The sequence below is a fragment of the Arvicanthis niloticus genome, chromosome 1 (genome assembly GCF_011762505.2).
Source record: "Arvicanthis niloticus isolate mArvNil1 chromosome 1, mArvNil1.pat.X, whole genome shotgun sequence".
NCBI classification, from domain to species: Eukaryota; Metazoa; Chordata; class Mammalia; order Rodentia; family Muridae; genus Arvicanthis; species Arvicanthis niloticus.
Window position 1 is genome coordinate 98,285,341 of NC_047658.1, and position 23,891 is coordinate 98,309,231.

Sequence of the window (23,891 nt, forward strand, 5' to 3'; positions counted from 1 at the left end):
GCAGCCTAAACTGATCTGAATAAGAGGAATATATTTCCTGGCATACAAGGATGCCACAATATCTGACAGAAAGCCACTGACAGGAAACCACCGACAGGAGAGATTTATTTGGGCTCACAGTTTCAGGAGGTATATAAGGGTTGGCTTTGTACGGAGTAGCAGAATCTTGTGGTGGTTGTTTCTCCCACTGTGGATTAAGAAGCAGAGAGCTCTAGACCAGAATCAGAGGGAGTCTTCAAGGACTAGGGACGATTTCCACCAAAGAGGTAACACATTCCCAAGGTTCCACAACCTTTTGAAACAATGTAACCAAATGTTCAAATGTTCAAACTGAAAAGCCTCGGGGGAACATTTGTCATTCAAACCATAACAACTAGAAAGGAGTTTTAGATCTATAGAACTCTTTTGTTCTAAACTTATAATACCTCTTTCTATAAGGGATTCTAGAAAGTCAAACTGCCTCCCAAGTGATGGGATTAACATGTCACCACTGCCCGGCTCTTTATTAACATTTTATGTATCATAAATTACTAAAAAAAAAAAAAAAATTAATTTGATTCTAGTTTTAAAAAATAAAAAACGAAAGTCATTAGAAAGTGTTATTTTTTATTCATACATTACAAAAGCAAAGCATTATTCACAATAGGAACTACATACTATAGTTACTTCAGCATTAGATTGCTTTCTTGATCCCTAAACAATATAATATATCTTACAACTGTAATGCAAGACTTACGCCTCGCATAGAAAACATGTTCTGTACATCCAGGTATCAACAAAAACAAGTTCTAGAAAGCAAATACCTACCCCCTAAGACCAACAAAAATGTCTTTAGCAGGGAATTTAAATTTTTCTAACAATTATTCATTTGATAAGTATTTTTTTTTCTTTTTAGTAATATTCCCTTTGTCAAACATCTCCAGATGAACAGCAAACACATTTCTAAAATGAAACCACTGAAACTACCCAATGGAAAATTTTCAAAACAGAAGTCTAGTCTTCACTTGAATGTCAAGAAGTTGTAGCTACATACTACATTAGTAAAATCTGAAATAAAATTATTCTGTTAATCTCTTCACAGTTGCTTTAAAAAAATATTAGTGGAGATAAATTACCAACTTTAAAAATCTAAACTCATGTTCACTGAACAAAAATAAATTTAGTTTCAGAACATTGCCTGTTATTGGCAAAGTACTATAAATAGTGCATGTTAAACTTTTTTCAACTCATTTCTATAAAACATTTGGTTAAAAATAAAATGAGGAACATATTTAGTATTTAAGGAAAGAATCCAGCATCTTTCCTAGTACAGAATTTAACTCAGAATATTTAAGCAAAATCCTAAATCTTTAAAAGTACAATTTCAAAAAAGTTTCTAAGGTAGATTTGCTTCAAAATTTTAGTGCATTTCGAAGGACTTGTAGCTTCATGCATCGACACCTTTGGAAGACCAACTGTGCTCTTTATGTTATTGGAAAATTAGGATTTTTTCCTTCTAGTCTGTAATTATGAAAAGTCTTTTCCATACTTAAAATGAAATGTACCTTCAGAACATTCATCTTTAGTTGTTAGGAAAAATGCACGTGTCACTGTTTGGCCCAGATGTATAGGTGATAAAGCTGGCTGTGAGAGGAGCCCTTTCAGGCTGATTGGCCTTTGAGACTGTGTCTTGCGGTGTTGCCGGTGTTGCCGGCAGGCCTGGCAGGAACTCCTGGGCTCTATCTAGCACTCTTCCTGCTTCCCAAGCAGCTGGGACTACAGGTGTGCAGCAGTGCACTGGGCTTCTTCCTCTTTCGGGAAGTATTCACTGTCTATTTGGAAGTATTGCTTTGAATTGAATCAAACTTTAAAAACAGCAGTTTCCAAACTACAACCTGTTTCTTTCTGGCAGCTGATAAGCACAACAGTCGAGTTATGTATTTGGAAAGTGTTTCGAGAAAACTAATCTAGTGAATGATTTAAGCAACAGACCAAAGTCACTAGAAAGTTAGGGTCACAAGAGAAAGTGTCTTTGGGGCTGCGCTTTAACAGTGCAGTTGGGATGAGCCTAGACTGGCTATGTAAGCACAGGCACCCTCAGAATGGCTTTCTAGCACAGGGAGGGAGGGCACAGATCCATTAACAGGGCACTTGGGGCTTCATGGGTAGACACTCAATATTTCCCTCTTATTTACTGTAAGAGGTGATTTTTGGTTAATAAATGCTTGACAGGGTATTTCTTTAAGAAGCCAATTGGGAATATTTTCAAAATATTAACCAAATAAAAATGAAAAATTTGCAAAGTACACAGAAACCAATAGTAAGTGACAATGTTTTATTGTTTTGCCAGGCTCTCTTCAGAGTAAGCTACTTATTACACGATACAAAAATAATGGCTTCCTATATAAAATGAACCACTCTAATTCTAAGTAAATTAAATGTCACATTTAAATGTGCTTCATAATAACTCTCACTCTTTATCCTTGCCCACTGTGGTGACTATCCCACCGTCTCTGTCCATGAAGACTCACAGGGAGGACTTCCATGGCCACTCTCCTCTGCAGAGGAAAGTAGGTAGGCTCTGTTTAGGCATGCTTTCTTGCGATTTTGTAGCTGTTTCCTCACTATTACATTTCTCTGTGTTTCTAGATTAACCCTTCTTGGAAATTATGGGCAATAAATGTACAGAAGGCAGAAAAGGAAACTTTGGAGATTGTTTTGAAGCATCTTAATAAGATGGATGAGTTTCACTTCCTCTTTGGTCATCAAAGACTAGGAAGAATAAAATAATCAGTGTGGTTGTCAATCTTACCTGACACCAGTAATAGGTGAATGCAGAATTTAAATGAAAGATTCAGATTGAAAAAGGCATCTAGCACTCTAGTATATTTACCTGTGGCTTTAAAATAATACTCAAAATATATAAATATATATATATATATATAAATGAAAAACTAAAAACTAACATGTTTATACATTAAATGAACAGATATCTCAAATACCAAAACACAATGTTCAATTTAACCCAAATTTCAACTTCCAAGACTTTCATTTTTATAATTTAAATTTGAAAAGAATTATTTTATACTTCCCCTTGAAGAGAAAGATTTATTACACAATAACTACTAGTTCTGGTTGTAATGAAACTAATTCAACTTAAGTTATGTGAACGAAAACAGCATTTCAATTAAGAGCAAACTTAAAGGCAGTTTGTCTATAAACACTGAAATGTTATAAAAGATGTTATGATAAGTTTATTGTGCCATTTTGAAGTGTGGCAGAAAGAATGTTTAGCTGTAATGTCTATACTGAAGCATCAGGAGTACGGACAACCCTGGGAGTCCTCATGGACTAGTGTAGGAAACTGATCACCTGGTAAGATTACGACTGTACTTCGACTCTCATGGGTCTAAATGAAAAAGACATCAATGCATCTATCTAATGCATAAATAACCCTGACCAGACTTTTATGAAAAGTTAACAAAACCTTTTTTTGCTATCAAATTTCTATTTTATGAATAGAATGTATAAATTTTAAATTATTATATACCTTATTAGGGATGATCAAACTAAAAACCAAACTACAAACTCCCAAATGGCCAAACCAAGTGACAACAATGTTGATTGTGTTCAGTGATGGTTATGTTGCCCTCTTGCAAAATGGCAAGCAAAATCATACTTGTTTTTACATTTGCATCCACATATATTACATTGAAAAGGATTTTCATACCCATGGCATCCCATGTGAATAGTGTAAAGGATATTGTCTGCAAAGTACATATCACAGTGCTGGCAGTGGTGTAGAAGCTGAGGATCCTGGACCGGCAGGGTTGGAGCTGGAGTGCTTGGCTGGCTGTTTCCTATGCTGGGAGTACTGGTGTGGGCACTTGGTTCACTGCTGGGCCCTGCCACTGGACTGTAGTTCCTCTGACTATGCGACGGCCGAGGTTCTGGACTTGTGGGGGAAGAGCTCTGAGGAATACTTGCTGACACAGCAGAGACTACTGCTTGGGCAGAAGGCTGCTGAATCATGAAAGGCTTTTCATCAGGGCAGGGATCTACATCAGGGGAGGCAGGGTTTTGGTTTTCTGGTGGCAAGCTGGACAACTGTCCTGCTAAAGTAGAGAGCTGATTCAAAGGGTTGTCAACCATGAGTTCTTGGGGGTCCCTTGGCAGGCCAGCAGTTTGTGTAGTTTTAGCCATAGCTTCATAGGAGTCAGTCTGGATATTTGGGATTTCGTGGGTAAAATCATTAAGGTAGTCTGGTTTCTGGACCACCATGGAAGGTGGACTTAAGTTGATTAGTGCTCTTCTGCTATACCCCAGATTGCTTGTTTTCTTTTGTAAAACCCCCCACATTTTCTTGCTGCTTAAGGAAGACCTGGTACCTTTAATTGGTACCATTTTATGTTTGCGCCTTCGATGGTGGGACAGGTTACTTCGGTCACTGCAGCGGAAGGAACACAATTCACATTTGTATGGTTTTTCCCCAGTGTGAGAGCGCATGTGGGCTTCCAGATGGCGCTCATAAGCAGATGCAAAAGGACATAAGTGACACCTGTGAGGCTTCTCGCCTGTGTAAGAGAGAGACATGGAAGAAACTGCAGGAGTAGCTCACTTATAGCACTTTCCATGTTTGTCCACTGGATGTGAGAACTGATACAAAAATAAAATGCTTTGCAGAAATCCATACTTGTATATTAGGTTTGTAAGATCTGTAAAGAAACCTAAGATCTGAAATAAAGCTTAAGAATTCATTAGCAATAACTTGTGACATATATTTAGAATCTATTTAATATCAAAACTATTACAGCTTCAGTAGCACTTGGGGAAAAATAAAAATACGATTCCCCACACAATAAAGAGATAAAGATTTTATTTGCCAGGGAGTCGCAGCACATGCCTTTAATCCCAGCACTTGGGAGGCAGAGGCAAGTAGATCTCTGTGAGTTCAAGGCTAGCCAGGGCTACACACAGAAACCCTGTCTCAAACCACCACCCCCAAAAATATTTTTAATCAACAGTATGTTCCAAAGTATATGTTTACAGATCTATTCCTCAAGGGAAAAAAAAATACCACCCCCACCATGAAAAGTTCAAAATAAAAATGAACTCCTGGTTCAAGTATGAAATTGCCAGGGCCAAGGCTTCTACTGCACTTTCCTATTCTTCTAGTTCAGAAGGACCAAACACTCCAAATATGTAAAAACTATCATTTAGAATGTAAGACTGAGAGTCATTCATCTGACAAGGACAGAGAACCTACCACGTTCCAGATTGCATTCTAGCTCTAGTGGGTACAAAGATGGCCTTTGGATGACCTCAGGAAGCTTTCAGGCCACCATGATGTAATAAAGAAGCACAGGCTGGCATGGAGCACACAGAAAAGATGCCTGGGCTTGGGGAAGGTTTCTTCAAAAGGTGGCTAAGAGAGACCTGAGTTTAGCAAGTACACTCTACAACTGTACAGAAGCCTTTGTATTTTCTGTAATTTAAACGTTATTGTGAAGAAAAAGATAAAACATTAACCTTAGTGATAACCTCTCAAACCTGACAACAGAAAGATAAAGATTATGTAGGTCAAGCAGAAAAATGGGTAGGATGATCAAGCTCTCCAAGAAGTCAAAGAAGTCTGTTTCCAGTATTTGTATTTCTTTAAGCCATTGCTTTGTTTAAAAAAAAAATAGTTACTACGAAACAAACTTTCATGAACCTTGTTTGGAACAATTAAAACTATGTGGATTTGCATTCCACAACCCCCTCCAGCTGTTTCTCCATTACCTGTGTGGATCCTGATATGCTCGATGAGCCGGGCAGTTCCTTTGCTGGCATAGTTGCAGTACCGACACTTGAGCTTCCCATCAAAGGTCCTTTCAAACCCGTCTACTAACATTCCTGAGTTTTCATCCAGGGAAACTTCAACAGATGGGTGATCAAGTCCATTTTGATCACCATCTGTTCCAGCTATAAACAAAAGCAAAAGGAATCATGCACCTCAGAATCAATTCAGCATTTTAGACTCAAGTGGTGGAAGATCTTCTACAAACTGATAGTTTCCTGTCCAAGAGTTTAATTCATAAAACAATCCAGATTTCTTGATCTAGGACAATGTTTATACAAAAGTGGAATTTTACTCTAAGAACCTTTAAAGAAGGTCTCAAATTATTTGCATATAAAAACTGACTAGCTCTTACATGCTTTTGAAGAAAACAGGTAAGGTAGAGAGGAATAAAGAGTCTCCAAGTATGAGTTCACAGTCACACACAGGTGTAGTGTCTAAATCCTGCTCCTGAGTACAACTTTAATTAGCAGTTGTTACAGTTCTAAAACACTAACTCAATTTCTTTTTGTCTAAAAACAACTATCAGATATTCTATTACAGTCAGTTACATTTAGAACCTTAAATTCTAATCGAGCACATCAAGGAAACAAGGTATCTGATAGCTCCGAATATAAAGACTATATGGATTTCAAAACTAAAGTGTTTGGGTGTTTGCTTTTCAGCTGAACATATGAACTTTGTATAAAGCAGCAGCAGGAACAGGTGCTCATAATTAGGAACTACACATGTTGGGAACTACGCCCTGGCCTCTGAATCCCAGCCCTGGAATCTGTTCACATTAGTATTAAGAGGCTAGATTTGTATTTCATCTTCTTCATGGGAACAGGACTTCAGCTTGATGCCAGGAGGCAGTCCTCACAGGCTCAGTTCAAACCCTATTCCTTTCCTTCTGCCCTTCACCAGGAATCATTTTACTGGCCTGGGTAAGACCAGCAGATTAGTCCAAAAGGAACCAAGTAGAGAGACCAGACTTGTGGTCTCCCTTTCCCCCACTGTTTTCCTAAGACCCTGATGCTCAACATTTTGATAAACCAAATCACTAGATCCAGACAGGAACTGGTGCTTACCTTTCTAACAAAAATCTGGGGGTGATCCCTGATCACTGCTGCCAGTCCCTGCATCTTCAAGATCCCTGCATGGCTTACAAGAGCTAGGTCAGAGGTCAGCAAATGTTTTCTATAGGGCTGAGGTAGTAAATATTTAAAGTCAAGTGAGTTTGTCTCTATCACAACACCTAACTCTGCTGCTGTACCATAAAAGCAGCTATCGAAATTAAGCAAGCTGGGGGTGAATGTAGCTCATTGTACAGCCCTTGCCTAATGTGTGCAACAGATGTTGATCACCAGTAGTACAAATATGTCAAGTAAGCATGCAGGTGTTCCAATAAAATTTTATTTATCAACAATGAAATTTAAATTTCATATAATTTGCATGTGTTATTACATTCTTTTTGCCTAATTTTCAATAATTTCTAATTGCACAAAGCAATTTCCAGACTGTAGACTACAGGAAAGCAGTTAGATGAGGCCCATGGGTGGTATTCAGCTGACCCTGAGCTAGGTTAAGAACAGTGTTTGTGATCCACAAACTACAGAAACTCTAGCTCTAGCAGGCTCACCAAATGTTTGCTTCATCTAATTTAGTTTCTCTTCTTTCACTTAAAGAGAAAAAAATCCCTAGTTGAGGCTCAGATCCAATCCACATTGCCTGATGGACAAATTCCCTGGGTTACTTGAATTGACTGTTAGCTAACAACATGAAGAACAGACAGACATAGGATTTAGATGCCCTAACCTTTCAACAAGACTGAAACAGTTCTGTAGACTACATTAAATCATAGCAGAAGTCTGTATGTTAAAAAGGGAGAAAAGACCTTGTATCTTTCTAGAAAAAGAAAAGAAAAGGATGATGTACATTAGTGCACAGTAATGGTTACAGAATGGAAGCTATAGAGGAACATTCGCACATTTACCAACGTGAACTTTTCAATAGTATTAAAACAAGTCTACCTCCCTGAAGAGTCTCTGCTTCTTTGTCCCCACTAACTGATCCCGAAATCATGTTCACATGATGGGTCTGCTGTGTCAGGTATTCCTGAAAATCTTTTACAAAGTCCAAAGGCTCTGGTTTCTTTTCACCCATCTTGGTGCTTTTTCTTCCTTCCTTTCTTTCTTTCTTTAAGTTGAAATTCTGTTATATCTAGGGAAAAAGAAAATAAAGAGCCCAGAAATAATTTGAAGAAAACAGTACAAATTAAAACAATATAGACAAAAAAGATTTTGTATAAAACATTGTATAAAGCAACAGTAAAATAAAAGCTGTTTTTACATACTTTATATTCTATGTGGAAAATTAAAGAAGATATGTAGAAATAGTGAGAAACGAATTTAATAATTAAACTGAATTTATAGAGAATGGAAACAAATTACCAAGGCAAAAAAAGAGAGAAAACTTTACTTATAACAGCCAAATATTGACAATTACCCAAATGACCTTCAGATAAGACCATATATAAATTGGTTGTAGCACCATCACACAATGGGCTAGAACAGTGAAAATAAGCAAACTACAGCTGCATGCAGCAACACACAGACAGCTCACAATCATAATTCTGAGCACTAGAAGACACACAAAGGTTGTTAGTATATGATACTATTAAAGACCAGAAACTAATGTCCAGTGCCAGAAATGAACAGAGTGTAGTCCTTGGTTGCTAGGGCAGATAGAGCCTAACACTGGAAGGGACATAAAAGGAGCTTCTGGGATGCTGGCAGCCTTCCATTTCTTCACATCAATTCTGAGTTCATGACCAGAGTCACCACTCTGACTATCCAACAGACCAAGCTTTAAGATTTATAAGCTTTTCTATATACATACTAAATTTCAAGAAAAAGCTAAGCAATAAAGAATTGCACAATCTTTGCATGCCTACTGCTAGCCATTAGAGATGAAAAATACTCATTAAATAATTTGAATTTAGGAAAAAAAATTTCCAGAAACCTCTCTACACATTTGTGTTGGCTATAGAGGAACTGAAATGAAAGTGTATGCAGATTCAGCCTTAAGCAATGTCAAATAACTTTTTTAGTCATTATACTGATTTATTCTCCTATCAGCACATGAGTAAGAGTAGTTAACATTCTCACCAGTACTTGGCTTTTTCGTTGTGGCTATTTTGGATGGTATGTGGCATTACCACCCCAATTTTGATTCATATACATTGATATTAATGAAGTTGTATGTGAGTGGCTACTTATATTCTTTTGAGTGATGACTGTTTTCCCATATAGACTATCTGTCTTTTCTAACAGATAAGAATTCTTCCTGATATTTTAAATATAAATCCTTCATTACATATATACATTTTAAGTATCTTCTCTTTATAATTTCCTTTCGATTTCTTGGACTGTTTATTTTTTAAAATAGGGTTGGAGATAATACACACCCTAGAATTTATTCTTAAACATTAGAACTATGACACTGCAGAGGTAAGATTCTTTTCTGAAACAACTAGTGAAAAAATCACAACACTACCAACACTAAAAAATAATCAAAAGGAAGTTAGGCTAGACCAAAACCAGATTTCATTTGGGTAAGACTTTCATCCACATTTTAAATTAAGAATTAATTTATAAAATGTAATCATAGGGATATTCGAATACAAGAAATGTATGCTTTAGGCTTTGTCTCTAAGTCTTCTGATGAACATTAAAGTATTTTTGACTAAAAATAAATTTATACAATATATTCTGATTAGAGTTTCCCCTCCAACTCAACTCCCCACCCACCCAAATCTATATCCTTTTTCTCTTTCTAGATTCCAAACAGGCATCTAAAAAAATAATAAAATAAAAAGTAATCAACAGGGAAAAGAGCCAAAAAAAAGCACGATAAACACATGTATATGCAGACACACATGTTCACACACAGAAATCCCATAAATAAACACATGTATATGCAGACACACATGTTCACACACAGAGAAATCCCATAAAAACACAAGGCTGGAAACCATAATATATATGTAAAAGATCTGTAAGGAAAATTAAAAATTAATAAATAAAAATAATGTTTAGACGAAACTTTATGAGATAAGGAGCCTGTCATTGAGTTCATTTGTATTGGCCATCTGGTCTGTCCTTAGTTGTTTGTATACCCCATGAGATTCTGTTTATCGATTGGAGATAGCTTCTGGGTTAGGGATTGGGGCTTGTGTCCACTTCCTCTCTGAGTGCTGGGACTCCATCTGGCTTTGACCTGTGCATGCCCTCTGTATGAACAGAGTCTTTATGAACAAAAGTGGATTCTATTTTTTCCTAATTAAAATATAACTACATCATCCCCCCTCCCCCATTCCTTCTTTTCTAACTCCTCTCATGTTCCCAAATCCATTTAGTGTTGCTTGATGTATATAATTTCTGGGCTCACAACTTGGTGTTGGAGAATCAATTAAGGGGCTCATTCCTAAGAGATACTAATTCTCCCTCTCTCAGTAGTCATTAGTTTTCTCCACTTCTTTGTCTAGGGATGGATATCATGAGGATTACCCCTTGGACATTAACATGGGTGCTGTTATTGTTTAGGACTTCTTTAGACAGCCATCTTGTTGAGATATGGGTGTAGCTTCCCTTTCATTTCTAGGAGACACAATCTCATAGTACATTTCCCGGCCCACTGGCTTTTATGATTTTTCTGCCCTCTCTTCTGTGATGGGCCCTGAGCCTTGGGTGTAGAAATTGTGTTGTAGATATATCCATGAGGGCTGGGGACCCCATGATCACTTGTTTTCTGTATTCTGACCACTTGTGGTTTTCTGTAATAGTCTTGATCAGCCAAAAAAGAGACTTGTTTGAGGAGAGGTGGGAGCTGTACTTCCCTGTGGGTATAAGGATGAGTATTTAGAGTGCTGTTGGGAAGTTATGCTGGTGTATTCTAAGATCCATGGCCTCACTAACCCCAGGTAGTTGGGTACGTTTTCAGTACCAGGCATGATTTCCTTCCTTCTCAGTGAACCTTGAGTCCAATTAGATAGCTGTTGGTTACTGCCAAGAAATGACTCTCACTACTGAACCTTTTGGGGTATCATGCCATGTTGGCTGTTGTTGGGGTTCATAGGTATCACAGCTGGGTAGGACTACTGATTGTTTCCTCCCTTGGCAGATCACATAGCACCTTCAGGTTCTATGAAAGCTAGTCTTCAAGGAGGAAGTTTTCAGGTCAGATCAGCTTGAATCCAGAGTCCTATATTGAAGTGCATGGTGTCTTTAGCAATCAGGACTTACTTCTAACCTCTAGGAGGTAACCAAATACAGCAGCAATAGCCCATATTGTTTGGAGAGTCTCTTGAACTCTGCTGGCCAGCAACTCAAAGGGAGGTATCTTATGCCTAGTCCTGGCATTTGTGTTAGTCTATGGCTCTTCCAGGGAGCATTATTACCCCAAATGGCAAAACTTCACTGAAACTTTCTCTCTCTCTCTCTCTCTCTCTCTCTCTCTCTCTCTCTCTCTCTCTCTCCCTCTCCCTCTCCCTCTCCCTCTCCCTCTCTTCTCTCTCTTCTCTCTCTTTCTTTCACAGGTAAATATATTTATATTTATGTTTTGAAACTCTCTCTCACAGGTAAATATATTTATATTTATGTTTTATATTTATATTTTAGGTAAATATAAAACAAATGATTCTTGTGGCTTTAAAAATTTTAGATTCATTTTTATTTTAGGTATATAAGTGATTTTCCTGCATGTATGTATGTGTACAACATATACATGGCTGGTGCCCACAGAGTCAGAAGGTAACTATGGAATGGAGTTGTAAGTAGTTGTGAGCCACTATGTGAGTGCTAGAAACTGAGCATGGGTCCTCTGCAAGAGTACCCATGAGTAATATGAGCCATCTCTCCAGCTTCTTGAACATAAATTTTCAATGTATTCCAATTTACCCATTTTTTTTTCCTTTTTACATTTTATAACTGTCGGTGTCCCATTAAGAATAACCATGCCTCCATCTTTCTTGAATATAGACCTTAATATTTCCTTGAAAAACATTTTTTGCTTTTCATATTTTATCCAGACTTTAGTCTTGTGACTGATGTAAAACAGGAGTCAAAAGAGTAATTTTTCCAAGAAAACATCCACTTGTCTCAGTTATATGCATTTAACAGATCAGCTTTCCCAATATGCCCCAGGATTGCCTCTTTGAATTAGGTAATTATATTCATGGAAGTTTATCTCTGAATTCCATATTCTATTTCACAAAGCCTGTCTATTCTTACAGCCAAATCTACTCTCAACAAGTCTTTGTTACCTTGGTAATATGACTATCAGCTTTGTTTTTCTTCTCCAAGAACACCTGAACTCCTGGTTCCTTTCTCTTTAAGATTTATTTTTATTTCTGTGTATGTATACACCATGTTTGTGTTATGCCCACTGGGTCCAAAAGAGGACCCAGTTCTCCTGTAACCAGAGGTATAAGTAGCTATGAGCCACAGAGGTCCTCTGAAATAGTAGCAGCCATCTCTTTAGTCCCTGGCCCAAGCTTTTTAAATGGCAGAGGTTAACGAATGAGGGACTTTCATAAAAGCACATTTCTCAATTTGCAAAAACCTCACAACTTTATAAAAAGCAAACTTTGGACACTTCAACTAGAACCCTAGTGGAACTTACCAACCTTTGACTGTGCCTCTACTGCAGATCATTATCCTTTATAGCAATGCAGTGATACCTCAGGCAATGACAGACACAAGGCTGTTATGTCCCCCAGTACTTACTGAACCCAAGAGGATATATTTTATTTTTGTTGACTATTTATCTTTTTTCTCCTTTAATCTTAATCTGTTCTTTACTTGAAGATATTTCACCAAATAAGGACATATAGCTGGCTGAACTTTCAGTAAATGTAATCTTTTGAGTTCTTTCCTTCCTTCTTAAAAGCTATCTAAAAGGTCTGAAAAGTTATTACTAATCTCTTTTTGCTGTTTTCTAGAAAGTTCCAGTCTATGAAAGAACTGACTATTTTGCTTTTATGTCCACCTCACTAGCTTTAGACTCTGAACAGAATATATCTTTCTTAGCTTTAAAACAGTGAACTCATAAACTAAGACAACAATACAAACTTGCAGTGTTCTTTCAAGCTTTATATTAATCATATATAAAATATTGCAAGCTATACAGCTTAGGATAATCTCTGAGAAAATGCTATTTGGGAACAATTATTTTTACAGCGAAATAATAAAATTGTATCTTAGTCTCATTCAAAGTTGTCTCCCTTATCAGTTCATTAACTTGGTTAGAAAATATAATTAGCATCTATTTGCTCTCACATTAGTGAAATAAGCAGTAGCCACCTTAGTTTCCATTAATTCACATATCCCAGTTTGCAACTTTCTAAGTCCATCTGCAATTTTCCAAATTTGCCCTTTCTTATCTTATTAGGTCACTTCTTTAAATTTCTTGCCTTAGTCTTATTCAGCTTTCCCAACCTTATTAATCATTATTTTTCTTATTTCTTAACCTTATTAACTAGTTGTATCAGACTATTTGTTTAACTATAGTTAATACTACTAATTATTTGTTGTTTCAAATTTGCTTTTTATTTAGAAAACACGAGCTAGTCAGCCAATGAAAAAGATGATCATTAATAAGATGCACAGGCCTTGCTTACCTTTAATTCAGTACTCAGGAGGTGGGGGCAGTAGAATTATTATAGGGCCAGCCTCTGTTACACAGTGAGTTTGAGGACCCTGTCTCAAAAACTTTTTTTAAAAAGAAGAAAGAAAAAGAAAGAAAGCTGAATTTTTAATTATAAAAATAAACCAGGACCTGAGAGTAAAGGGGGACTGTTAGGAATACAGAAGTAGAAAAGAGTGGCAAGGCTGACAAAGGTGGGGGTAATAACAGAAGGGAGGAAAATGATCAAAGTATATCATATGCATGTATAGAAATATCATAACTAAGATCACCTTGTCAATTAAAATATGCTAATTTTAAAACGAATCATATCCAGGATTTTTTTAATTATAAGGGCTATGAAGCTCTATTGATTTTTTGTGTTCTGATTATAAAAGCATAAATAGGGCTGAAGAGATGGCTCTGTCAGTAATGAGGCATGCAAGTATTAGGACCTGTTCAAATCCCTAGTATCCACATAAAAGGTTAGGCATGTCAGAAGGCACTAATAACCTCAGCACTGGGAAGGTGGAGACAGGAGGATTCCTACAGCTTGCAGCTTAATGAAAGACCCCATCTCAAAAAATAAGGTGGAGAGAGATTGAGGAAGACACCTGATGTCAACTTTTAGCCTCCACATACATGTACATGTGCACCCACACATCATACATGCATACACACACTATGTAACACCCAAACACAAAAAGCTGTAATAAAGAAAAATATCCCAGTTTATGCATTGCAATTCAGAATTTCTTCTGGCCAATCAATTTATATGCAAAGTGATACATGTTCCTGGAAATGAATATACTTTAACAGGCCTCAATATGCAAGACAATCTTACCAAACCTTGATTAGAAAGCTTAGCCATGCTGCGATACAACACTTGACAATGCAACAAAAACACAAGACTTACCACAAGCAAGCAGAAAAAACGGTATTTTTATACCTCCAACTAAAGTTTAAGGACAGAAATGAGCCCAATTACAGAGCATGGCTGACATATTTTGACAGTCTTAGCTATTCACATCGTCACATTACAAGTTTCACTGTGTTCTCTGCCATAAATTGTATGCTGCTATCAATTATGCATGATAAATTAAAGAAAAAAGAATGCCAATGAAGTAACTGAAAACATTGCACGCATGAAGACCAGCTTCTGAATTAGGGATTCAAACACACTTATATGGTTTAATCTACATATCCATCCATGATGTAAAACTTAAGTGACCTTTCATCTGTAAGCATCTTTGTGTCCATCAAACCTGTATTATCTATGTTACGTATTTCTGTGGGCAATAGGCATGATAGCCAGCTATTTACATAGCAGTAGACGATGAAACTGACTTGTGTAAATGATAGGTGCCTAAATCTAAGCTGAGTCTTTGGCTCAAACCCCAGCTTCTTCCATCTCAGGTCAATACCTCTAAGCATGATATATGGAAAAACAATAATTATGAGGCTAAAAAGAGCCTCTGCTATAAAAAGAGAATATGGGTTTGCTGTCCACACCATCCTGATAACAAGAACTCCATATATAACCTGCTAACTGAGGATATTGTTCAGTACTAACAAATTTTAAAACCCCTACAAACATAATATGAATGATATATACATGGATTCAACCAAATGTAAATAGGAAATATTTAAAATCTTTTTTTAAAAAGTGCATTCTAAACAGTTTAGATTCACGTCTCTTGGCATCCCCTACATACAGAATCAGAACGACTTATGCTGTATAAAGTATCTGGAGAATAAAGAGAATGTGAGTGTGTGCCTCTAATCCCAGCACGAAGTGGCCAAGTCAAGAAAATTCAAGGAGTTCAAGACCAGTCAGAGGGATACAATAAAACTCCCATGTGAAAAAGAAAAAAATGTATAGAAGGATTATGTAATAAGTTGCATGCAAATCCTATTGCATTTTATGTAAGACATTGAACATCCTCAGATTTCAGTATACACAAGGGCTCCTACATCAATCCCCCACAGAGGGACAACTGATTGTATGTACATTAGAAAATCAGGGAAGTATAATCTTTCAAAATGGTATCTGTTAAGTTTCAAAATCTGGACAAATGGCTGAGGTGCCTACCTAACATATAAATCAAAGTGGACCTGGCCACCAAGTTCTCCCAGCAGTTCTCCTTAATATTCCCTACTTGTTACAGAGTTCACCTGGCTTGTGTGCACATACCCTGAACATTCCAGGCCAGGGGCTGGGCTGTCCTTCCCTACATAAGCCTATCATTTTGGCCATCTGACCTTCCTGTACCTTTGGGCTGGCTGCTGCACCTGGTTTCCCTCTCTTCTCTCCCTTACCCACTCCCATCATGGCTCAGGGTAATGACCACTCTGGACTTTCTCATATGTGTCTGCCTCTGGCTATGCTCTCCCACACATCTATAATAAACTTTCCCCTCCAACATACCTAGGAGCAGTCATGTCCTTTCCTTTCCTTTTTATTTTTCTTTTCATTCAGTATCTTTCTAACTGGCTGTGAACTCAACACCTTGGACTTGTTAAACAAGAAATTACTCACATTTTCGATGTAAAATATCATCAGAAAAAAAATTTAAAAACATTCCTAATATTATTATAGATTTTGATACTACATTGCAAGCCAGATCTGCTCTATGCTAACTTGATATTGCTCCAAATGAAAATTTTTATGTTGAAATACTAACCTCCAATATAACATTTGTTGTGAGGGCAGAGCCATCAAAATAGGTTTATAAGAATAATAGTTTGCTTTCTGTTTTCTGCACTATGAGTAAATAACCAGAAACCAGATCTCGTATCTGCTAGCAACTCGAACTCAACTTCCCAGCTTCCAACTTTAATGAATTCTTCTTTGTATCACCTCTCCTGTACTAGTTGGTTATTGTCAACCCGACACAAATTCAGGCATATCCAGGAAAAGACTTGTTTCCAAACAGGGTGTCATTAGGGTAGCTTTGGTGGCCTGGAACTCACTATGTAGACCAGGCTGATCTTGAACTCAGAGATCCACCTGCCTCTGCCACCTGAGTGCTGGAATTAAAGGCTTACACCACAATGCCTGGAGGAAAAGGAATCTTATTTGAGAAAATGCTTCCATAAGGTTAACCTGGAGGCAAGCCTGTTTACTACTGCTTTGATTAATAAGAGATATGGCAGGGACTAGCTCCCTGTGGGAGGTGCCACCCCTGGGCAGGTGGTCCTGGGCTACATAAAGAGTAGGCTGAGCAAGCCATGAGAAGCAAGCCAGTAAGCACTAACAAAAAGCCATGGCTTCTGTGCCACAGTTTCTGCCCTGCCCTGCTATTCTTCAGTGATGGAATGTTAATGGAAATATAGGATAAAATGAACTCTATACTCCCTAAATAACTTTTAGTCGTTGTAGTTCGTTCATTAGTTTGTTTGAGACAGGATCTTTCTACATAGCCCTGGCTGCCCTGGAACTCACTATGTAGACCAGGATGGTCTCAAACTCAAAGATCCTCCTACCCTCTCTGCCTCTACCTCCCTAGTGCTGGGATTAAAATTGTGCACTACTATTCAGGCTAGTCATGGTCTTTTATCAAAGCACTACAACCCCTAAGTAATACACAGTCCAATTTGTTAGAAGAATGTGAACTAAGATATATATTTTTTTTTTCAACTAAAGAAGAGAAAAACTTCCAAATCTTATAAGACATATTGCCCAAGCTAGTAGAGAAAAAAAAATCTAAGAATTAGTTTTTCATATATCCTATGCATGTATGTAAATACATATACAATCAAACACCTTTTAATCAGGAACTAATTATTTAAAAGAGGTGTTAAGATACAAACCGGAAGGTAAGGACACCTACGAAACAGATAATATAAAAATCAAAGGGTCTTCTTTCCTCTGCCATCACATAGCACATGCCTGACTCAGCTTCTGCCATGTTTTTCACCAAGACTTTCAAAATCAAAAAATTTCTGGCCAAAAAACAAAGTTGTTTTATTCCCCCAAGGGATTCGGATGAAAACTAATGACAAAACCATGTACATGTTTAAATTGAAGTTTGATTTGCTTTTATCTGTTCCACATAAACTGGTTTCAGCAATAAAATATGTAGAACCTTAAAAACAAAACAAAACAAACAAAACAAACAAAAGTGCTGGAGAGATGACTTAAGAGCACTGGCTGCTCCTGCAAAGGACCTTGGTTGGATTCCCAGCACCCACACAGAGGCTTCTAGCCACCTCTGACTTAACTTCCACGGGATCAGATGCCACACCATGCTTACACAGGATGCACAGACACATATGTAGATAAAACACCCATATGAAGAAGATAAAATAAATTTAAATCAAGAAGCTCTTTAATATGCCCTCTCCACTAAAGGAGAATTCAAAGAACGGTACAGTGTGTTACATTTATCTAGCACTGCTTTAAAAGAAATGTTTAAACTGAAGGGTTACTAATGATAAGGAAGAATACTTAGCCCAACTTTTTATGTGACAATTTAACCCAGAGGTTAGGCAGGCCTAATAAAGTTGTTTACAGTTCAATAGTTGTGCTTACGTCTATAACCTATTGATTATGAACGTCAAAGAGAATATCCATTAGCAAAGAGACTGATGAGACTCAGTGCACACAGAGTAACACGGACCTTCATAAACAGTTAGAACATAATTCCTGAGTTCCTGTCCGCTAAAGACTCTGAATGCATCAACACTCTGATAAGGCTCTTCTGAGAAATCAGAAAACATAAAAAGGAAAACAGAAACAACGCCACATCAGAAGAAAGCCGAAAAAGAAGATACCATCTAACCTGTTCACCCCAAATTAGTTTCACTTTTTCCTTTCCATGGCAACACTGCTGAAATGTTGAATAATTGAAATTTACTCTGGAGACACACCAAAGGACTCCAAAAGGCCTTGGAGGGAATTTCAACTAAAATTCAAAAGCCACAAACAGTCTGCAAACAAAGGTACACAAGTGAAAACTTTGCTAGGGACTACAGGTTTAATAACAAGTTAATAACATAACTTGTGTTTCACTATCATTAGCTGAAAACAAACTAAGCTAACTAAGCCAACAGGCAGATCACACACACACACACACACACACAAAGACAAGCTTGGTGGCCCACAATTATATCCTAGCCACTTGTGTTACTATCATGTTGCCATACTTAATATGTTAATTTCAAGAGATGTCAGACTTAGTATTGCTGAGTAAGTCCAGTTGCATATAAAAGTACATTAGCCCTATACCAGGGAAATATATCTGCAACAACCATCAGAGCTCAACAACGGTATATCCGATCCCCATCTTCATTAACTTACAACAGTTACGGTTTCCTGGGAAACACGGGACCATTACGGGGAAAAGAACTTCAAACATCCCAGTTCACTGCAAGGAACTTCCAAGAAAACATTCATCGTCACCTGTGCTGAAGACAACATACGCGCAAGACAAAAATCTTCAAGTAGTCCAGATATTTTAAGCAGCTGTTTTCATTTTGTGTCTTCTAAATGAAATTTCCCTGGGTCTCACAACTTTAGAAGTCTTCAGGTCCTTTCTCATTTGTCACTCCTCTGTCCGGTTCCGACCAGCACATAAGGGGGTCATTAAATGGGCCATGTGGTTACTGGCAGCTACCACTGACTATACGTAGGATCTACAGTTAGACACAGAGCACTTGGACGTTTAGCTGAGGAGCTCCGCTGAGCATCCAAGAGCACTCCCGTCAGTCGATCGGGGTGATGTAAATCTTGAATGAGTCTGAAGAGCTCATCAACATCCTCCCCAACCTCACCTGTTCCCAACATTGGAAAGTGCAGGCAGTAGAAGCCTGTTCATGAGAGAAAACTCGAGGGTTGAGAAACTTCTTCCCAACAGCAGCCCGGGACCGGAGTCGAAATAACACCCTCTCCAGGATACACTGAGGTTGTTGGGATGGACTCCTGACTTTGGCACCCCAAGAACGCACTGCACTGGGAGCGCTCCCGACGATCGCCACTTGTCAAAGCAGGAGACAGCTCCCCACCCTGACCTCCGAGCTCCCGCCCGACGGCGCCGACTCACGAGCCTCCGGGCGGCGGACCCAGTCACTTACAAGCCCAAGAAAGTCCCGAGTCACCACGCTGACAGCCCATGGGGCACGCAGGACCCTCCGCTGTGGCCAAGGCTAAGGCAGTGTGAGCCGGCCAGCAATGAACCCGGCACTTTACCTTCCGCCATTCCGTCAACGTGCCATGCGTAACCGTAGCGCCGCCGTGTAAGCTGACCTCCCATCACTCACCTCCTGACAACTGCACCGAGGAATCCCCACAGCCTTGTTCTCCGCCGCCGCCGCCGCCGCCGCCACCGCCTCAGCGTTCGTCAGCGTCGCAGCTGTAGCCGCCATATTTGTTGTGTCTCCGCTCCCTTCCCGCCCGCCCCCCGCCTAGCCCAAGTCTCGCGTGAGCGACCTGTGGGGAGCAAGGAGAGAATTATGTCTCTCCTGGGGCTCCGTAGGTCCGAGTGGGCGGGGACACGAGGGGTGTGTGAGGGGCGGATACTCAGAATGGGCAGGGCCCGAGCTTGCCCCACCCAGGGTGTCTTGCGCAAGGGTTTTGTAGAAAGCCTAGCAAGTTTAACAAACCACCCTGCCTGAAGCGAGGATGGTGGTCTCTGCGCTCCACCTGCGGCGTGCCAGCCGGCTGGTGAGTGGGTTCGAAGCTACAGGCTCGGGAGGCCTGGGGCTACACTGATTCCTGGAGACGTCGTCTTCTCCTAATGGGCTGGGGGACTGGGGCTGGGCTCTACAGACGTTTTACCGACATCTAGACTTCCTTCAGGATCGGTCCCAGCTCATGCCATATTTCCTCGGATGATTTTTTTCTTTTAATGGTTAAAATCTAGGCCTACTCGTTGAGCCTATTGACACTTTCTTCCCTTCCGCAGCCCAGCTGGAAGGGACCTCATATTCCGGGGACTTAACCGTTCAGGGAAAGAATTTCTTAGGCTTTATCTCACTGCTGGGACCTGAGCAACTCCCTTATAGGGATCTACCTTAGACTCTGAGGAACCGAAGAGCCCATTCTAGTCCCCTTCCTCAAACTTGATCTGAGGCTAGCCTCTTATCTCACCAGCATTTTTCTGGCCTCCTCCTCCCTTTGCTTCCTTGGATCTTCTGAGCTTGGAATTAGGACACCCAGCACAGTGCAGAAGACAGAATGTATTATAGAATAACAGAAGACACTCTTACCAGAGTGGCCAATGGCCAAATGAACCGTTGTACCAACCTACATTTTTAGCTGGACTTTATGCTATTTCTTCGGGTGCCTGAAATAGACAACTTTCCTGAAGAGTGTTTCCCTATTTAGACGATTGACAGATCCATTTGGCTAACTTTTAAGTGAAAGGACAATTGGGGTGCCTTTGCTGGTGATAGTTAGCTGGAAAACCTCCGTCTAGATAGTAATCTTAAAATGTCCTTAGGCAGATGTCGAGTCTCAAGTCAGATAAGACTCAGATCCCATTATTTTGGTGAGCCATAAAAATCATGCAGTATTCATTCATGGTTTTACGAGCTACTGATGAGAAGTAGCTTTTAAATGGTGCAGCAGTCTGCAACTCTTTGCCTTACATTGTAGATAATTAATGTTATTTGATTGTTTTACAAGCTTGGGATGTTTAGGAAATTAATAAAGTAATGTTAGTGTATTGTCACAAAGGATTAGAAGTGGGTTCTCATGGTTATTATTTAATACTGTTTGATAATTGTTGCTTAATAGCAGTGGAGCAAACAGACTTGTCAGGGTTTTTCAGTTCGCTCCACTGTTTGTTTTTCTAGCCTACAAGGCCTTGGCGCTTTTCCAGCTTCCAGTCTCTTACTTTTCATGAACCTCTTAACAAGTAGCAGTTTAATCTTGAGGTGTAGAGATTTTATACAAAGGATTAGATGACTTTGACAAAAACTACTGCATAGTCTTGCATAGGTTTTGAATACCTTTTACACAAATTAGTATATTTTACTGAATTTTGCCTGAAGCACGGTGCTTAATAAAGTAAGTTCTGTTGCCAAGCTGCTTGGATATAGAGCCCAGGCTCTGTGATAGAACCTTAACCAGTTGCTTAAAATCTTTGAGTCTGTTTTCTGATATGTAAAATGGGCGTGGGGAAGGATAGTACCTATCTATAGGGTTGTTGGGAGGACTAAACGAGTTCATATGCTCATGTAAGGCACGTAGGCGAGCATAATGACTAGCCAGCTTTCAGTAAATGTTCTCACTCCCATTCATGAGGCACTGTGTGCTATAGCAGATACAGTATGGACTAAAGCACATACATTAAAGTTTATGCTTACAATTTAGAACTAATTGTGTCTGTTGCCCAAAGGATTACACATAGTCTCAACAGACATGGGCTTGTAGAAACATTTATCTTCATCAGTATAGAAATGACAGGTGTCTGCTTCTCACCCTTTTCTCTGATTCCAAGACCACTAATTATAAAAATCCTCTCTGTCAACTATAAACTTCTCTCAGGGTCTTTGCACACTAGCTGTCTTGGACCTACATTGCCTGGATTTCTTTCCTAAGGGTTAGACCAGGGTTTCTCACTAATGCCATTTACAGTCCGCTCATTCTTTACTGTAGGGAATTGTCCTCTGTGTTATAATATATTTAGAATTGTCTGTGCCATCATATGATACCAAGGTTATAGGTTTTGGCTATTAAAAATATCTCCAGAGATTGCTAGTGTCCCCTGGGGGCAAATTCATCCATTGGAAAACCACTGGTATAGAACTGTATACCAATTATATTGATGAAGACATCAGGTAAGTAGGTTGCAGCAGACTTGGGAAAACTTTGTTCTAAGTTTTTTTTTTTTTTTTTTGGTTTTTCGAGACAGGGTTTCTCTGTATAGCCCTGGCTGTCCTGGAACTCACTCTGTAGACCAGGCTGGCCTTGAACTCAGAAATCCGCCTGCCTCTGCCTCCCAAGTGCTGGGATTGAAGGCGTGCGCCACCACTTCCCGGCTTGTTCTAAGTTTCAAATACGACCTTACAACATTCTTTCCTTTATAGTTGGTGGAAACTAGTGGTCCGGAAAGTTTAACAGTGTACTCCAGAAATTTGGTTTGCTTAGTTATCTTTTGGACCAGTCACTGTTATTCTCTTAGAAGATGAAAGCATTGTTAGAGACTCCTAAAGGCCAAAACACAGAGCCAGAGACCCATGGAAGACAAAAGTTCAGTTTCAGTAGCTTTGAAGAGGAGCAAGAACAGAAGCCACTGTTTATGGAGAAAGCAAGTGGAGGGGAGAGACTAGATTCTGATCTGGGGCGTGGGGATATGTAAGAATAGAGGTAAAATTAAAAAACGAGACCGGAGATACTTCCGTCTGATCCAGTGAATAGTCCCGAGTTAAAGAGAATATAGTAAAAGGCCTCTGTAGAAGTTTAAAATCCCGTAGCTGTTGGAAGTACAGAAAGCAACATTGTAGTCATTGTACAGGAGCTTTCCCTTTCCTTAGGACAGCTACATCCTACGACCCTGAAGTTTTAAATACTCAATATTCTGAGGGTTCTTTCTTTTTCAGTACATACTATGGTAAACTCACCATTTTACTTCCAGAAAGCACTTGTGGTTTGAATAAGCCAACCCCACCCCCCCCCACCCCCCGTAGGCTCATAGATTTGAATGCTTGTTCACCAAGGAGTGGCAGTTTTTGGAAGGATTAGGAGATGTGGCCTTGATGAATTGTGTCATTTGGGGTGGACTCTGAGGTTTTCAAAAGCCCAAGCCAGGACCAGTGGCTCTCTTTCCTAAGGCCTGCAAATCCTGATTGATGTAGAGCTCTCAGCTCCTTCTCCAGCACCTTGTCTGCCTGGATGCCACCATGTTTCCCTCCATGATAAAAATAAACTTCTGAACAGTAACAAGGCCCAATTGAATTCTTTCTTTCATAAGAGTTTGCTGTGGTCATGGTGTCTCTTCACAGCAATCGAACAGTGACTAAGACAGCACTTTTATAGTTTCTCTTTAGCATGCTTGCATAGAGTGCCATGTTTAAACTTTTTCACCTGCACTTTACAGCCATTATTAAATAAAATAAGAGATGTCCTGAACATCACCAAACCCTTGTTGCTTCCCTCCTCCCCTAATGCTTGTGCTCCGGTTTAAGGGAAACTGTTGCTGCCTCTGCCAACCACACAGAGCCTAAGTAAGGGTTTGGGAGAAAATAAGACCACTGTGATTGTGGTCTTATTTTTCTTTGGTTTTTTGATTTTGTTTGGTTTGGTTTGTACCTGGTTTGTTGTTTCTTTTTGGGTTTGGGTTTTTTGTTTGTTTGTTTGTTTGTTTGTTTTGAGGGGGTTGGTTGGTTTGGCTTTTTGAGGCAGGGTTTCTCTGTGTAGCCCTGGTTGATCTAGAATCTCGCTTTGTAAACCAGAACAGTTTTG

At 39.1% G+C, this 23,891-nt stretch overlaps 2 protein-coding genes across 4 annotated transcripts in view; one reads left to right on the forward strand and one right to left on the reverse strand.

Moving 5' to 3' along the window:
- Positions 1–586: 586 nt before the first annotated feature.
- Positions 587–19,886, reverse strand: Ikzf5 (IKAROS family zinc finger 5). Of its 2 annotated transcripts, XM_034501815.1 has the most exons (4): positions 19,745–19,886; positions 7,831–8,020; positions 5,761–5,943; positions 587–4,553 (listed from the first exon to the last, which is right to left on the reverse strand). In XM_034501815.1, exons 2-4 carry the CDS (start codon positions 7,961–7,963, stop codon positions 3,610–3,612), a joined length of 1,260 nt encoding a protein of 419 aa, XP_034357706.1. In that variant the 5' UTR covers positions 7,964–8,020; positions 19,745–19,886; the 3' UTR covers positions 587–3,609. The 2 variants fall into 2 exon arrangements, with proteins under 2 accessions (XP_034357706.1, XP_034357718.1); XM_034501827.2 differs by lacking the exons at positions 7,831–8,020; positions 19,745–19,886 and adding an exon at positions 6,889–7,824.
- Positions 19,887–19,947: 61 nt separating this feature from the next.
- Acadsb (acyl-CoA dehydrogenase short/branched chain) overlaps positions 19,948–23,891 on the forward strand; it is a 38,219-nt gene continuing 34,275 nt past the window's right edge. The window contains exon 1 of one of the 2 annotated variants that reach the window (XM_034510490.2): positions 19,948–20,147. In XM_034510490.2, the coding sequence (XP_034366381.1) occupies positions 20,106–20,147 (42 nt within the window). In that variant the 5' untranslated portion in view covers positions 19,948–20,105. The remainder of the gene's footprint in view (positions 20,148–23,891) is intronic. The other variant, XM_076911952.1, reaches the window with a different exon arrangement.

Coding starts and splice junctions, on each gene's coding strand:
- Ikzf5 (XM_034501815.1), bottom strand. CDS start 7,963: ATGGGTGAAAAGAAACCAGAGCCTTTGGACTTTGTAAAAGATTTTCAG. Junction 5,944..7,830: donor AGCAGAGACTCTTCAGGGAG/GTAGACTTGTTT, acceptor TTTTGTTTATAG/CTGGAACAGATGGTGATCAA. Junction 4,554..5,760: donor GCATATCAGGATCCACACAG/GTAATGGAGAAA, acceptor TCTCTTACACAG/GCGAGAAGCCTCACAGGTGT.